General features: G+C 43.2%; 1 protein-coding gene across 1 annotated transcript; it reads right to left on the reverse strand.

Moving 5' to 3' along the window:
* Positions 1 to 1,399: 1,399 nt before the first annotated feature.
* On the reverse strand, positions 1,400 to 16,128 carry NPY (neuropeptide Y). Its single transcript, XM_082193590.1, has 4 exons — positions 16,007 to 16,128; positions 14,045 to 14,232; positions 3,887 to 3,967; positions 1,400 to 1,699 (listed from the first exon to the last, which is right to left on the reverse strand). Exons 2-4 carry the CDS (start codon positions 14,230 to 14,232, stop codon positions 1,675 to 1,677), a joined length of 294 nt encoding a protein of 97 aa, XP_082049716.1. The 5' UTR covers positions 16,007 to 16,128; the 3' UTR covers positions 1,400 to 1,674.
* Between the last annotated feature and the right edge of the window lie 1,418 nt (positions 16,129 to 17,546).

The following is a 17,546-nucleotide window of genomic DNA, read 5'->3' on the forward strand; positions in this document are numbered from 1 at the left end:
GAACCTCAAATAGTAGGAGTGTTTGATTGAGCGAGGCCTGCAACAAAACATTGCAGGGAAGACTTTTCATGTATAGGATCTAACCCATGGGTAGGCAAACTAAGGCCCGGGGGCCGGATCCGGCCCAATCGCCTTCTCAACCCGGCCCGTGGACAGTCAGGGAATCAGTGTGTTTTTACATGAATAGAATGTGCCCTTTTATTTAAAATGCATCTCTGGGTTATTTGTGGGGCATAGGAATTCGTGCATTTATTTTTTTTCAAAATATATTCCAGCCCCCCACAAGGTCTCAGGGACAGTGGACCGGCCCCCTCCTGAAAATGTCTGCTGACCCCTGATCTAGCCAGACAACCACCCACAGTCTGCCTCCTTCCACAATAGCCCATTCAATCTCCCCTCTGTCCCCTCTATCTCCCCTCCCCTCCCAGTAGCAGACGGTGGGGCAGCAGCAATCACCTCACCTCCCATCACCAGCGTCATTATGGCTTCCCAGGAGGGCAAGAGGGGAGTAGGCAGTGAGACCATAAGACTGCAAACACACCGGCGGAGCCAATCCAGGCTTCCACCAGTGCATTTGTACAACAACAATCTCATAGCCACCTTCCCTCACCTCCAGGGAAGCAATAGCATGGTGGTTGTATGTATAAATATAGAAGCCTCCCTCGATCTGGTGCCCTCCAAATATTTTGAACTACAACTCCCATCAGGTCCAAAGAGCACTTGCTTGTCTGCTGGGAATGGGAGTCTTGAGAGCCATCAGGCCAGATGAAAACCCATCAGCCATGAATGGTAGCACCACCAGGGTTGCAGGAAGGAAGGAAGGAAGGAAGGAAGGAAGGAAGGAAGGAAGGAAGGAAGGAAGGAAAAAGGAGGGGTTACCAGGATCCTGGCAGGCCATACTTCAAGGCTGGTGGCCTATATTTAGTTCCATTTAGTTGTGGAGATCTGCACTAAATGTTCAATGTTTTGAGCAACACAAATATTTCCTAAACTCATCCTTCTGTTATCTTAAATAAAAAATAAGGGTTCTTTTTTTCAAAACAAAGCAGCAATAGGTTTAGAGCACTTCTTCAAATTGTTTTTGATAGGCTAATTCACTGGCTCAGGGAAAGTTTCTGTCCTCTAAAAATGCTATCAACATTAAGAGATTTGTCAAAGCAATAAATAATATTCTGTACACTGATTAATAAAATATGCACTTTCCACATTTTTTTATTTTTATTTTTTTATCTCAGTTGCATCATGGGCAATAATTGTAATGGAACAAATAATGTTCTATAAAATAAATATTAAAAGTGAGTCCCGAGGCCAGAAAAATTGTCAAACAAATGTCACTTTTTACAACTACTGTACTGAAGTTGGTACTCTGATTGTTGTTCATGCTACTTGAGACAGTAAAGAGGTTGTAACTCAGTTTTAATAGCTTTTAAAAAAAGAAACCCTTGCCCATTATAATGGGCCTTTTCTTGACACACACATTTAAAATGTTACCATTTGGAGTGCACAATTAATTTATTTAAACAAATGTATGTACAAGGAGAAGGAAGGGAGAACACTACAGAATTCAGTACGATGGCTGCATGCATTTGGTGGGTGTGATACTCCCAGCTGGTCTTCTTAGCAATGGGACATGAAGTGAAAACTAGGAAAAATACTGAAGATGGTTCATTCCCATCACCACATGGAAGGATCTTCGTACCTGTAGCACAGAGAAAAACATATCCTGGTGGTCAGTGAGAGAATAGAAATATTTAAACTGTTTTTCAGGACTACTATAAGTTCACTCAAAGACATATATGATGAATTACCACGTGCAACCCAATTCATAGACAAGGAGGGATACAAGTGAGATTTGTACACCGAATAATGGAAATAATAGTTTTATATTAAGAACGTTCTAGGTTGAATCCAGTGAAATCTTTGCATTTGAGCAGACCAATTTCTGCTTGCACCACAGAACTTCTCTTCCTTCTCCACCCTCCCACATGCACTGCCCTGAATCTGTTCTGGTAGTTTTGGGAAGTACCCAGAGCACATGGGGTTCAGTGGAACACAGAGGGAGAAGTTCTGTGGTGTGAGGAGGAGATGTTTTGCTCAGACAATGGCTTTGTTGGATGCAGGGACAGATGGATGAGGAGCCCAAGAAGAACTTTCACAGAGGAGGATGTTGTTCAACACAGGATGAGTCGAGTGTCTGAAGGCTCTGGTGTTAATTTCCTAGGAAGGCATGGAAGACACATCGCCTGCCCATATATATCATGCGCCTTCTTCCTGGAAAGGAGAGTCCTCCACTCTGATTTAGGCGTCTGAATTTAATCCTACTGTAATGCAGACAATCCAGTAAAATCATTGGTTTCTATACCATTGAAGAAGGCCACAAGGTTGAAATGCACTTGGGAACTGAATTGTTACTTTTTATCTTTAATTTATTTTAAAATATTCATAGGCCACTTCTCAGGGCAATTCCCATCCAAAGTGGCTTTCCAACAGCAAAAGAAAAAGTAATAAAAATAGAAGTCAGCAATACGAATAACAAAAAACAACAAATGTATTTGAAGTCAAAAGACCAATAGAACATAGCATTGCCCACCATATTAGTTGGTGACTAGACTTATTTCTCTCTGTCTGTGTTGCAGATAATCACATTATTTTGTTAACAATGTGTTGAAAATCGGATTCCGTGTGTGTGTGTGTAATATTCTAGTTTTCCCTTTAAAGTTTGATTATGTGCAAGCTGCAGTAGATGAAGTAAAAACTGTTGAATTATATTATAAAGGATTGTTCCTTGCTCTGAAGTGAGTCTCACGACTGGCTGTATCTGACTAAGTCTTCCTTAGTGTAGACCCATTGAAACCAGTGGACTTAAGTTAGTCAAATTCAGCTAGTTTTAAACATGCATTTTTCACAGAATTCTTGAGCGCTTGCTTAGCTTTCTGCCATTGAATCCACTGGCTTTGACAGAACATCATCCTGTTTGAATAAGGTAGATGCATAATGGCTTGGATGAAATTATATTCAGAGGGAGGGAGGGAGTCAGAAGATATTTGCAATTCATTAAAGCCCAGTTCTTCGTGTAACACTCTGTACATTTGTACCACAGTTGCAGAATCTCTAGTATCTATAGCTCTATTCTAGCATTATTTGGTTCAATGTTGGTCAACATAGGACAGGCACAGGCAAACTCGGCTCTCCAGATGTTTTGGGACTACAGTTCCCATCATCCCCGACCACTGGTCCTGTTAGCTAGGGATGGTGGGAGTTGTAGTTCCAAAACATCTGGAGGGCCGAGTTTGCCTATGCCTGACATAAGAGCAAGAAGTGAGGTCATGTTGAGTAGACCCCCTTCGGACAATGTATGTTCCTTCCTCAACAACTGTACAGCATGGTCGTACATAGGGTGGAGACCATCACATGTATAAGTTGTATGCATGAAAGCGTCCCAGAGATCTGTAACCCTGTGGTTCTAGATCTTGGAGAACCCTTGTGCTTACAACTATACATGGAAAGTCCCGATTCCCTACAGGCATTCATGGTTGTTGGGTGAGAAGCATGCAATGTTGTGGGTGGGGTAATTCATCATGGTCCTACTATTTGGTCTCACATTGATGAAGATTTATGTAAACTTTTTGGCATGTAAAAAGTTTTGAATGTAAACTTCAACAAATTCTATAGTAACTCCCCCCCTTGCCCTTTAGCTTTAAAGCAGGGGTCCAGAACTGGATACGGTTCTAGAATGTGCAAAGTAAAAAATAACCTCTTATTTGTTCAATATTTCTTTTTTTTTTTTACAAAAAGAAGGGTTGGTAGTTTAGAGCAAGGGCTTAAGCAACTCAGTGATAAGATAGCTCAGAGATAATAATGATCACAAAAAGACTTTTATACATACCTAGATCTAGGAATATTTTCTGTGCTTTCTCTCAACAAGAGGTCGGAGAGCAGAGTCTCTGGGCTGGATCGCTTTCCATACCTGTTGAATCAGTTTTGTTTTTAAAAAAGAAGTATCTTAAAAACAGATTAAGTTGAAACATGTAAAAACATGACAAGGATTAAGTCAAATGTGTTATCTGGTGCTTCAACCACACAGCACTTTCCTCAAATTTCCCATATAATGCAGTGTGAACACACATAAGGCCATAGTTCTGTGGTAGAAGCACATCTGCTGCTTGTAGGCATCTCTCTGGCTTCTCCACTAAAAGGATCAGGTAGCAACCAATGTGAAAGACCCCTGCCTGAGACTCCAGAGCAGATCAGAGCCCACCCAGATGTTGCTAGACCAGAAGAGGATCATCTGGTGGGGTGAAGCCACAGCAATAGCCTCCTGGCCGTAGCATTGAACTCTTGTGCTTTCTTCACCACCATTCCCCACAAGCCACAAGCTGTTATCAATTTGGTTCCAATAATCTGCACTTTCAGTTTTGTTGTTATCCTGGTGTGGTGAGCATGGCTAAAGAGTTAGTGCAAGTCAACTAATTTGAGTTTTGCTTCTTTGAATTACACTGGCTGGTGGGGCAGCTATTATAGCTTGCTAACAATGCGTTGGGTACTGTGCAGAAGAGAAGTCATGCATTACTAAAAACCAGTGCTTTTTTTCAGGGTGTATTCAAGGGTACGCAGTACCGGCACTTTTTTTTTTTTTTAGATGAAAAGCACTGGTTAAAAGTGTAGCACTTACTGTAACAACTTCATGGTAAGTACCAGCACTTATATTTCTAGGAAAAAAGCATTGACTAAAACCACTTATCAATTTTCTTGGTCTAATCCCCTATAGAGCTGAATTTATTTATTTTTTAGTGCGGGAGTGATGGGTAAAAGAGAGGGTTTTTTTTTAAAAAAAAAAGACAATACCTTATTCAACAAGGGACACTTTGTTCAAAGACGTGACACAGACAGAGGAAAAAACTGAAAGCATCTAACTCACACAGATAAAATTCACAATGATCCTTGGTACATAACAATCAGAATGCTAAAAAATGTAACTGCTTGAAATTTCCAGAGGGCACAAAACACTACAGCTTGACTTTTGTGTGCTTCATTGTGTGAGGAATACAGACTGTGAAGAGTGTTGGGAGGGCTACACAGTGTTGGGAGTTGCGTTCAGAAGGCTGGCTTTGTACTTTTCTCAGATAAAGCAAACTTTCTTCAACACCATCGCCTCCCTCTTACTAAACTGGCAGGGGAAGGGAGTGGCCTTCTGTGGTTCTCCCCGGTGCCAAAATATCTTGGGTTGGCCCGACACATGACTCTCCCAGCTCCTCCACCATCTTGCTACTGTTCTCCACTTTCCAGCAGTGGCTGTGTGAAGCACCTACTCCAAAATCATAGAATTGTATAGTTGGAAGGGACCCTGAAGATCATCTACTCCAACCCCCTGCAATAAAGGAATATGCAGCTGTCCCATATGAGAATAGGATGGTACGCACCCTGGAATTGATCTCTTTCAGCTTCTGCCTTCTGGAAGAAGGTACAGGGTTATAAAGACTAGGACTAGCCACCTGAGAAACAGTTTTTATCCAAACGCGATTTTGGTTTTAAACGTAGTGTAAGGTAACCTCTGTGGGAGTATATTGTATTTAATTATGGGGTATCAGAGTTTTTAGGGGGTTGACCAGGCTGGGATAGCAGGCTTGTTGGTTTTTGAATGTCTGATGTATATTTTTTTCATTTTTGTTGTTCTGTGTGGGACAATGACAATAAAGATTATTGTATCGTATTAATCCTGCAACCTTGGCATTATCAGCACCATGCTCTAACCAACTGAGCTATTGCTCACTTCTCTTAGAACGCATTTGCCCTGTTTTATTTGTTGCGTTAAAAAACACCCAAACCCATCCTTCCCTCAAGGAGCCCAGGCTGATCACATAATTCCATCTTCCTCACAACAAGCCTGGGAAGGAGGGAGGGAGGGAGTCAGGGAGGGAGGGAGGTTATGTTTTGAGTGTGTTTCTAGAAGTAATATGTATGCCATATATCATTCAGCCTTACAGAAACCAAAGTTCCTATTTTCCAGAGAGGGAGCAGAGGCTGAAAGATGGAATTTTAAAACCTTCTAGTCTTTGGAGGGGGGTATAGTGTGGCATACCTGAGAGGGCAGAAGTACAATTTATGTGCAGAAGTGGTCCTCAGGTTGAGGAAACCTCGGGATCCGACCAGACCTCCAGAACAGATCCCATCCGCAACCGGAGGTACCACTGTATTAGAATTCCCGTGGTACTGTAGAACAAAGTCTAACTAAGCCCAACAAACTGTCTCCAGAGGACTAAAAAAATAAATACCGGTAAATCCCAGTCAGAAGATCCTGGGAAGCTCGAAAACAGAACAAGATGGTGATAAACATCCCCTGCTTGTCTCATTTGAACATTGATGGACACGACCATGTTAATGGCACGGGAAGGCCCATAGCTCAGTGATAGAGGACATTCACTGCTTGAAAAACTTCCTGGATCCAATCCCCAACTTTGCTAGGTAGGGCTCAAAAAGACCTACAGTGGTACCTTCGTTCCCGAATGGCATAGTTGCCAAACAAATCAGCTCCTGAACACCACAAAGCCAGACGTAAGTGTTCCTGTTTGTGAACATTTTTCGGAAACCGAACGTCTGCTTGAGCTTGAGCTCAGAAAGCTCCTGCAGCCAATGGGAAGCTTATATCTTGGAGAGCCAGTCAGTCTGGGTAGCAGATAATACTGAACTACAGGGACAAGTGGTCTGACTCAGTATAATAAGTCTTCTTCCTGCACTTCCAATAACCTATTTTCAGTATTATTATTTTTTAAAAAAACATTTTCCCCATTTCAATGGTACATACTAGCTTCACTATAACAAAGGCATTCCCTTATGCATTTAGCCAATGAGATTTCTTTATGCCATACAGACAAAGCATTTCTGAAGTGAAGAATATGAAGAGAACCAGCTGCTTTAATCAACCACCCATACAATAATTTAATGAAGCATAATGCTAAATTCAAATGTTCTCTAGCCCCAAATGATCTGAGGCTTGCTTCTGCTTCCTCTCTCCAGTGAATTGAGACATGGCCAGAGCTTCAGCGATAGAATGAGTTAATATCCTTAAGGAAAATGCCTGGGCTTTTTATATTAGTTTACCAAATTAAGACTCTGATCCTGCTGCCCATTATGAGCCAAAACCCTCATTGATGTCAATTAATAGTACTTCTGGATGATGTCTTTCACAATAAAGAGGAGATTCAGCTGCAGTAAATATAATGGAATTCAAGCAAAATTGCCACCCACTCTTGCTTGAATGCCATAAACCAGGACCCCAATTTAAAAGGGGGAAAACAGCTCTAATACCATGAGACTCGGTTCATTTGTTAGGTTGCATCTTGCAGTCCTAAAACAGATGTGTTCTCTAGAATTCCCCCTTCACCATGAGATAATTTTTTAAATAATAATAATAATAATAATAATAATAATAATAATAATGTATTATTTATACCCCGCCCATCTGGCTGGGTTTTCCCAGCCACTGTGGGCCGCTCCCAACAGAACACCAGTAACAATAATAAAAAAGCAACAACATCAAACTTTAAAAGCTTCCCTAAACAGGGCTGCCTTCAGATGTCTTCTAAAAGTCAGATGGTTGTTTATTTCCTTGACATCTGAAGGCAGGGCATTCCACAAGGCGAGTGCCACTACTGAGAAGGCCCTCTGTCTGGTTCAACAAGGAAACCACAGAAGTGGGTCTTGCCTGGGGGCTTCTCGCCACTGTGTGAAAAGGATGTGGGGCTATTGGGATGCCATTGGCCTACTCCAGCAGTTCCATAAGACTCCTTGTTGAACCAGGCAGAGGGCCTTCTCGGGAGTGGTGCCCACCCTGTGGAAGGCCCTCCCTTCAGATGTCAAGGAAATAAACAACTATCTGACTTTTAGAAGACATCTGAAGGCAGCCCTGTTTAGGGAAGCTTTTAATGTTTGATGTTGTTGCTTTTTTATTATTGTTATGTTCTCTCCTCTGAATGTTATGGTGCAGTTCTCCAACTGTGCATAGCTCAGGAGGGAGCACAAAAATGCATGTCGCAACACACAAATATACATTATGTTGCAGAAAACATGTGCTTTAAATGGGCCTTGAATGTGTGGGGTGAACGCAGCCGACGTCACAAATCCAACATCACTGACAGGCACTGCTGGATTTTCATTAACTGCTAGAGTGCTGCTGAGCCATGTCTCGTGGGGAGAAAGAAGAGGCTGTGGCCTGGGCTGAAAGCAAAGCTTTTGAGCTGCAAAAATCTACCAGTATGTTTTTTTTGGGGGGGCACACTCTTCTTGTTGCTGGTAAGGGGTGTTTGAATGTTCTGTTGTAAGAAACGCTTTTGAGATACAGTGGTGCCCCGCAAGACGAATGCCTCGCAAGACGGAAAACTCGCTAGACGAAAGAGTTTTCCGTTTTGGAGGCGCTTCGCAAAACGAATTTCCTATGGGCTTGCTTCGCAAGATGACAATGTCTTGCGAGTTCCTGCTGGTTTTTTCCCTCCCCCCCTTTTTCTAAGCCGCTAAGCCGCTTATCAGCTGATCCGATCAGCAGATAAACCGCTAAAAGCCGCTAATAGCGCTAATCCGCTAATCTGTCAATGGTCTTGCTTCGCAAGACGAAAAAACCACTAGACGAAGAGAATCACAGAACGGATTCTTTTCGTCTTGCGAGGCACCACTGTATTTCTCATGGTGTAAGATATTTGGCACATAGAAATCCCTCAGAGGGTACATTCACAATGTACACACCAGAAGGCCCTGCATTATGGGGATTAAATGGGTTATTTCTGTTAGAATTCCTGCTCCATGACTGCAGTCATGGGATTGTTGTCTTTCACATGACCGTATATGTTTTGACTCCACAGAGTGGGAAGTGATGGAGACAGGATGTTTGTGTTACTGTGTTCTGTGAGGTGGGAGTATTGTCCTTTGTTCTTTTTCCCTTTGCTGTCTGATGCTAGAGAGAGAGGGAACCACGTTGCAGTGCTTTATATGTAAATAAAATAGATTAGCCAAAATACTGAGTTGCTGAGGTCTGTCACGCATGATGTGGATCCCTAAGTGTGCCAGTGTCGGTTGGCAACGGTCGCTGTGACATTTGGGCTGAAGAAAGCTTTTGAAGCTCCCGAACGAAAGACCATGAGGGAGAGAACATGCCAGGTGGGCATGTGTCTCTGCCAGGGTCCTACTCGAGTGTAGGCTGAACTCCTGACAATTTCTGTATGTTGCTGGCCTGGCTGTTCCTCTACCACTACAGCCCTAAGCCTGTATAGGTGATTCTTAGAAACCAAACAAGGCACAGAGGATGAGATCTGGTTGAAAAGCCAGCTTCTCCCCTCCCTCTGGTGCATCATCTCCCACTGTGGGAAACACTCAGATGAGAGATGAATCAGACCAGAGGCCCATCGAGTCCAGCAATCTGCTTTTGCAGCTACCACCCAAACACCCATGGGAAGCCCACAAGCAGGGCTGAGCAGAGTGGCACTCTCCCACTCAGGATCTTCTCATCACGATACCACCTTCAACACTGAAGGCAGTATATAGCCATCATGGTTAGTCACCATTGAGAGCCTGATCCCGCCCCCACCTCCTGAAGTTTTCCGATTGCCTTTTTTTTTTAGCCATTAAAGTTGGCAGCCATCACTGCATCTTGTGGCAATGAATTCTATAGCTCAACTATGCCCTCAGCCTTTCAGCATTCAGCTTCGTTGAGTGATCTGGGCTGTACATTATGTGAGAGGAAGAAAATTGTCTCCCATTCTGCTTTCCCTACGCTATGCACAATTTGGCAAACTTCATTCACATCCACCTTTGGTATCCTTTTTTCTACAAAACCCCAAACCTTGTAGCCTGTTCACTTGGATCCTATCAAAGGAACAGAGGGACGCAGGGCTGAGATCCTGAATTGCTAGAGGCGTAGCAAGGCATGGATCTTTCTCCTCCAGCTTGTGTCTTCTTCTACAAAAGGAGATGAGGGCTTGAAACAGACAGAGGTTTGGTATTCCCATTTGTTTCTTGTTTGCCTTATAGGAGTCCTTTGTTGAAAAGTGGTACATTCCACCCTCTCTTAAAACCTTTTCACATGCAAGGCTTTAACCAGGTTTTGTTTTAATTGTTCCATAATGGAAATGTACAACTTACGCTGGTTGTAATGTACATTTCACTTCAAAAAAAAAGGCCTGTTTTCTATCCAGGATTAATATTTCCATACAGCAGAAATTGTGAATGGAAAGCTAAGGGTTGTTTTTCCCCCCAAAGTCTTCTGCAGAAGTGTTCTAATTAGACAAAATATACTGGTGGAAACACATTTTCTCACTTCGTCCTCTTCTTATACCAGGTACTTTGATGTGGATCAATTAATCTGAATCATAAAATTGTAACATCCAACCTCTGCTTAGAAATCTCCAAGGAAGGAGAGTCCATCACCTTCCAAGGGAGTCAGTTCCACTGTTGAACAGCTCTTATTCCATCACTTCAAAATGCTTTGCTATTTGTTCCTTACTAAGGAATGGTTCCTTATCTAGCATTAAAATGCTGTAAGGTATTCCTTTTTCAAGTTAATAAAGAAATACAGTTAGCTCCTTTTCTCTTCTTTTATTTCTCATTTTTTTTCACAACACACACAGTGACAGGGAGCTGGCTGTTCTGACCAGAGATGGACAAATCGGTCAATTTCAGTTTCTCTCTGTTCCTAATTTTTCCACTATTATGTTCTGTCCACCACATTTCTGCATCGGTCTGGCAAATATTTTTGTCAGCACGTTCGGATTTGCCTTTCTCCTAATATACACATTTTTCTATGCAGTTTTCCCTAATACAATGCAATTTTGTAAGCTTTTTTCACTAACGTATGCGTGTTTATGCACACTCTCACCTAATACACCCATTTTCAGGTACGTGTTTTGGCATTGCAAAATCCTTTTTTTTTAAAAAAATCATATTTCAAAGGATAGCTACATTTCAATTCACGTGTTGCTTTCAGAAGTGTGAATCAGGTCGATTTGCATTAAAATATGAATCAAATTTCTCTCTCACCCAATTCCAGTGTGTGTGTGTGACATATATGCAATTTTCTTCCAGTACCACAATCTGTTCCTCTTTTTTTTTTTTTTTTTTTTTTGGAGTTCTTCAAGTACCAAACCCTACAAAGGGCTGGATTTTCACACAAGGCTGGATTGTCCAGAAGAACAATCCTGACTTGCTCTTTGTATGAACACATGGAGAGATGTGATAAAAATAAAAGGACGAGTGAATACAGGCAATAGTAAATATACCTGAAAAAATTGCAATGATTACTGGAAATTGTGCTTGTTATATCTAAAATCCATTGGCTCACATGGTAGACTTATTCTTGTGAGCACATGCCATTAAACTCCTTTTGATGAGAGGCCTTACCAGTGCGCTCTTCATCGGGGGGTTGGGGGGCATATTTTATTGCACAGACACTAAATTACCAGTTTGCTAAGGCGTCTTTAACAAGATGAAATGATCATTCTGCCTTCTAATTCAATCCCCCCCCCCCAACTGTGAGAGCACAGAACCAGTGGCAACCTACTTAAAACTATCTCCTCTGGTTTGAATAGTAACTCAATTAGGACATGAAGCAAACCTGGACTGTGTTGTAATCACTTCCTGGGACTAAATGGAACAACATCTAATGACCATTTGAATTAAGTTATTGTGGGCATCCAAATGGAGAGATTATTCCTGGGAATTTTAGTTTTTATTTGAACTTTGAAATTGATGCCATAGCAGAATATCTCTCTTCCATCAACCAGGATGAAATCTTTTTTTTTTCCCTTTTCCTAAAAGGATATTGCAGCCTAATCTTTATCATACATACATTCTAAAGGCCTGTAACTAAAGATGTTTAATTTCTTCTCCTTCCATAACAGAAAACGCTTTAAAAGTGGAGAACAATGAAACCATTAATTACTATAAAATATAAGACAAAATTTATCCAAAATAGTCCAATAAGTGCATCAGAAAAAGGGATATATAATCCAAAGTTGTTGTTTTTTTAAAAAAAAACAAAACCTTTTATATATATATATAAAAAAATCTACTGCTTGCCTAAACAAAAACGTTTGAACTGTATGACTGAATGGATCAAATTTCTGAACCTGCTGGATCTAAGGCAGCACAAGGCTCCTCTACTATAGGAACACAGGCGGGGAATAAGTGTCATTGGAGAATGAATGAAGCATTTCTATAACGCATGCTCTTGTGACCAGCTTCCCAGAGAGGTTGCTAAATGGCATTTTTTGCACATGAAACATTAAACAGTCCAAGCCTATGATGGTTTACTCAAATTATGAACGTATGGAACAAATATCCTGCCCTGCACTTTCTGCAACAAATCTCAGGCTTCTAGTCCTTACATTTATAGATACCTCCATTAGGCTGGAATGAAGGGGGAAGGAGTTTTAGAAGATGACAGTGGTTTGGAAGAGGCTTTGCTTCCCACGGTGAACACCAGGGGTCACCAATATGGTACTCTCCAGATGTGCGAATTCAACACCCATCTGCCCTCTCCAGCTTGGCCAATGGTCAGGGATGATGGGAGTTGTAGTCCAACAACATCTGGGAAGATCCAGGTTAAAAATAATTTGTTTCTCAATTTGATCCATTTACAAATTTACATGGTTTTGTATGTATTGTGTTCTTTTTTGTGCATTGTGACTTGCAGTTATTTTTATTGATTACTGTTTAGTAATTATGTAATGTAATTGTTAAGAGTGGATTTCTGTGTAATTATTATTTGCTGGTATTTTGAGAGTTATTTTTATTGGCTACTTTTATATTCTGATGGATTATTGAATATTACTTTATTTGATATAAGTTGCTTATTGTGTTTTTATTACGACATTTTTTTGTATTGGAACAAATTATCATAAAGTGTGTGGTCTTTTGTTTTTTTGTAAACTGCCTTGAGTATAGCAACACAGAAAGGCAGTATACAAATTAAAAGTGAAATGAAGTGAAAATGAAACATCAGCTGCCCCTTGAGGGGTGAGATTACCCAGTCATCAGCAGCAGCACTAACTGCACATCCACTGAGGGAGAAATAATAGCATTGCTTCGCACCTGAACTATTGCACTGCAACTATGAGGAACAGCTGTCTGCTTAAATTGCAACAGATGATCACTATTAGGTACGAGGAAGGATTAGGGTGATAATAGAAAAAATGCATGAATTTAGGAATGAACCACATCTGGATTCCCAGAAGTAAAGGGATGAGTAAATAGCAAGTATGCAAACACCCCTGAGTTTCCTATAGGCTCTAGGCTCTTATGCATTTAATTGTTGAGTAGAAGGGAAGATGTTCACCAGCTGCAGCTTGCCCTGCCATAGTGCTGCAGTAGTGTCAAATATGCAATGGTAATAATAATAATAATAATAATAATAATAATAATAATAATAAACATATTGCCTTTCTACACAAGAAAGTAGGACCTAATAGCAATTCAATGTAAAAAATAAGCGATAGGCTGCATTTTTTCATTTTGATATTTCCATGCGGGATGAGTGGGTGTGCCACTAGAGCAGGCATACCCAAACTCAGCCCTCCAGCTGTTTTGGGACTACAATTCCCATCATTCTGACCACTGGTCCTGTTAGCTAGGGTTGATGGGAGTTGTAGTCCCAAAACATCTGGAAGGCCAAGTTTGGGGGTGCCTGCACTAGAATGAGGCTGGGAGCCCTTCAAATATGTAGATCTTCCTATGTGCATTGCCCATTCTGGAACTGGGCAGGCTATAAATCAGGGATGGCTAAACTATGGCCCTCCGTATCATGTTGGATGACGACTCCCATCATCCCTGACCACTGACAATGCTGATGGGAGCTGATGGGAGCTGATGGGAGCGAGGAGGCAACAACATTTGGGGAGGGGCACAGGTTAGCCAACCCTGATGAAACTCACGATGAAGAACTAACATTGTATCACGTCCGGCAGTTGTATAATGGATCCGGGATACGTGGTAGGTGTCCTTAACCATGATGTCGCTCTTGCCGCCCAGAGTGACGGTGGCGATGCCCCCCTTTGGCACCTACCTCTGTCGTGTGATGAGGTTGATGTAATGCCTCAGTGCCGAATAGTATCTGGCCATGTCTTCTGCAGGAGCATCCTCGCCAGGGCTGTCCGGTTTGGATGGATATGCTTCTGCCAGAGTCCCCAGGCAGATCAGCAGGCACAGGGCAAGCGTCATTGCAGACAGCCACAACCGCATCATCCCTTGCATCTGTAGGATAGAAGGGAAGGATGCCGGGTGGAAGGGTGAGGCAAGGCAAGGCAAGGCAGAAAGCATCACATTAAATGTTTCTCGCTAACCATTGTTTTGGGGGCAGGGGCAAAAAGACAGTGAAAGGGGTGGTCCCCAGTCCCTTGTTGTATTCGGAAGAACCCATCAACTAGCAAAACTACTCTGATGTATTGAATACTGTAGGTCCTTGGCCAAATTTCTTCTAAAGCAAGACTTGATGGGAGTTAGGTCTGCTTGGAGAACAAGCTAAATGACCACCTAGTGTGCCAATTGGTTGTAGTTTCTTAATGGGGAAGGATAAGTGTGGTTTGTAGGTTTTATGGTTTGAACCGACCGCACTGTGCCTCTCACTGGAAAAAAAAATGAAGGGGGCATAGACATCTTTTAAATAGCTAAATAAATTTAATGACTCAGGACATGCTCCAAGACTGCATCGTGGTGGTGTTGAAAATGGATTCTGGGAGCAGGTCGGAGCAAGGCAAACTAAATTCAGCCCTCTATTTCCCATATTTAGAATCAATATTAGACGACATTCCTTTTGGTTGTACGTTTGTTTGTTAATTAAAGCTTCAAAGGATTTTACAGAGTTCATAAGCCGTTCTTTCATTTCTGCTGAGTAAAGAATAAATCTAGGAAGCTTAACAGCTTTCACATCCTTTCTCCAAGTACATTGCTTCAGTCAACATTCTGGTTTTAGTTTATTTTATAGTCTCTCTTAAATTCTCTCTTAAAAATCAACCAATCAATCAATCATGGAAATCCCAACAATCTTTCCCCAAGTTTCATTTAGAAAAAGGAACAAACCCCACTGAACTGGCAAGTTTTTTTCCTTTGGAGAAGCGACAGTGGCGTAGCGTGGGGGGTGCAGGGGGGCCGGCCACACCGGGCGCAACATCTGGGGGTTAGAGTTAGGGGGCGCAAATCCACGGGTTAGAGGGTGCAAATTACTTGCCTTGCCCCGGGTGCTGACAACCCACGCTACGCCACTGAGAAGCGAGTTTATGTTTGTAATAAGCAGTGTGGGGAAGAACTATTGGTTCCTTTGGCTCAGCAATGTGGACAAAAGCAGGTGTTTTGCTCTGCCACTGAACTAGAAGACAATAGACAACAATTGATGGGTTCCAAATGTTATTATGCCCCAGATCAACCATTCGTGTTCCTCCTAGTGGTTCATCATCACCTTTCCCAGTGAAACAAGCCAGTGTCCATAGGGAGGGAACTCCAATCCCTGAAAAGCAGGCAAACGTGGGAAGGAAAAAGTTATTTTCACAAAGGGAATTTGTTTAAAATCCAGGAATGGCGACGGAGAACTTTCAAACCGACAGGCGCCATTAAGGACTTGAATTCTGTGGGACAGCCCTATCCACCGATCTACTCAAAAGTGAGTCCCGTTGATCCCAGCGGGGCTTACTCCCGAGGAAGTGGGTGCAGGCTGGCAGCCTTCTCCCGGAACAAACTCTAACGCGAAGGAGGAGCGCGCGGAGAAAAAGTTGCAAGAAGCCTTGGAAACACGTCAAATCTTTGATGCGTGGAGAAAAGAGGGGAAACCCCGAAATGGAAAAAAAAATCTCCGCAGATTTAAGCACCGATGAGATTGGAAAGCGAAAGACAGTCGAGTTGAAACCCTAAAGAGGGGGCTTTTAACAGATGGAGAGGAGAAGCGTCCTGGGAAACTTAGGAGGAGCAGGACAAACGGAGACCAAGAGAGATGGGGATGTGAGATGACGCGTGGGGAGGGGAGACGAGGACTCACCGTGTGTGTGGCTGAGGTTCTCTGGCAGTGCTGCTCCTCCGGAGTGTGGCTTGGGCGTCGCTTCCTTCGCGAAGTGGCTCCGCTCTCCAGTGTGGGGCTGCGCGCCTCGGCGAGGTTTTTTATGGCTTTTCCAGCAGGCGGGAGGGGCTTCGAGCGATCACGCAGCACTGACTCCGAGCCCCCCGCCCCGTCTCCATCACCGCCTCTCCGCCTGCGCCCTCCTGCTGCCCTGGGATTGGCGATCGCTTGACATGGACATGGGGGGGGGGACCAGGGGAGGAAGTGGAGGGGGAGAGGGAAGGAAAATGGGTCCGTGGGAGAGTAGCCCGACTTGCCTCAGCCATCTCCAGCCAGGCGCTAGAGGCCCCTCGATCACTCCAGAGAAAGTTTTTGGTTTGGTTTGGCCATTTCCCCCATCAACACACTCGCAGCAATTTAGTGGAGCCAAATTCCTTCCTTAGGGCATCCGGGAAGCTGGGGGGATTTAGGGATCCTCACTCCATCCGTAAGAGACTCTTGGGAGTCCCATGGACTCCAAGAAGATCAAACCTATCCATTCTTAAGGAAATCAGCCCTGAGTGCTCACTGGAAGGACAGATCCTGAAGCTGAGGCTCCAGTACTTTGGCCACCTCATGAGAAGAGAAGACTCCCTGGAAAAGACCCTGATGTTGGGAAAGATGGTGGGCACAAGGAGAAGGGGACGACAGAGGACGAGATGGTTGGATAGTGTTCTCGTAGCTACCAGCATGAGTTTGACCAAACAGCGGGAGGCAGTGGAAGACAGGAGTGCCTGGTGTGCTCTGGTCCATGGGGTCACGAAGAGTCGGACACAACTAAACGACTAAACAACAACAACAACAACAACTCCATCCATGCCCCCTAAACAGAAAGAAATGGAGGGGAGCCATTTCATCAATGAGAACTAGGGACACTCAGATGTCTAGCTGGCAAAGCAGGATTTGAACGGATGGCAAATAGCGCTACACCAACACACACACGAGTCTGTAGACTTCAAAGGGAGACTAAATGCTTTCCTGCTTGCACCGAGGAGATTCAAATGCTAGGACCTGACAGGCGGCATCTGAAAAGCTGCCCGCCCCCTTTCCCTCTTCCACTCCAACTTTGATCTCGAAGCAGAGAAGACAATGATCCCTAAGAGAGCTCAGCCCTTCTTGTAATCCCACGCGGCGGCTGCAGAGTGGCAAACGCACAAATCCGAAGATTGAGTCCTGCCAAATTTCGTCTGCAAAGCTCCCACCAACTGAAGAGAGGCAAAGAAAGAGTCCTTAGCATTCCACGCAGATTTCACCAACATATCCCTAGACTTCACACATTACTTTTCGGACACAAGAGATTAATTTCCATTTGGGGGGGGGGGGAGCAGATGTGTGTCCTGAGTACATAAATGCATGTGCATAGCTATATATCAATTGTGGGAATTCATTAGTCCATTGAGCTCAGTATTGCCTTCACTGACTGGCAGTGATTCTCCCGTTTCAGAAAGGAGACATTTCCTGGAGCTGCCAGTGAATCAGCCCA

This window comes from Podarcis vaucheri, assembly GCF_965113315.1.
Source record: "Podarcis vaucheri genome assembly, chromosome: 12".
Lineage (NCBI taxonomy): Eukaryota > Metazoa > Chordata > Lepidosauria > Squamata > Lacertidae > Podarcis > Podarcis vaucheri.

Excerpts from the sequence above, each read along its gene's own strand:
- NPY (XM_082193590.1), bottom strand. The coding sequence starts at position 14,232 with ATGCAAGGGATGATGCGGTTGTGGCTGTCTGCAATGACGCTTGCCCTG. Across the intron at positions 3,968-14,044 it reads AACCTCATCACACGACAGAG|GTATGGAAAGCGATCCAGCC; the intron begins GTAGGTGCCAAA and ends CTGATTCAACAG. Across the intron at positions 1,700-3,886 it reads GAAAATATTCCTAGATCTAG|GTACGAAGATCCTTCCATGT; the intron begins GTATGTATAAAA and ends TCTGTGCTACAG.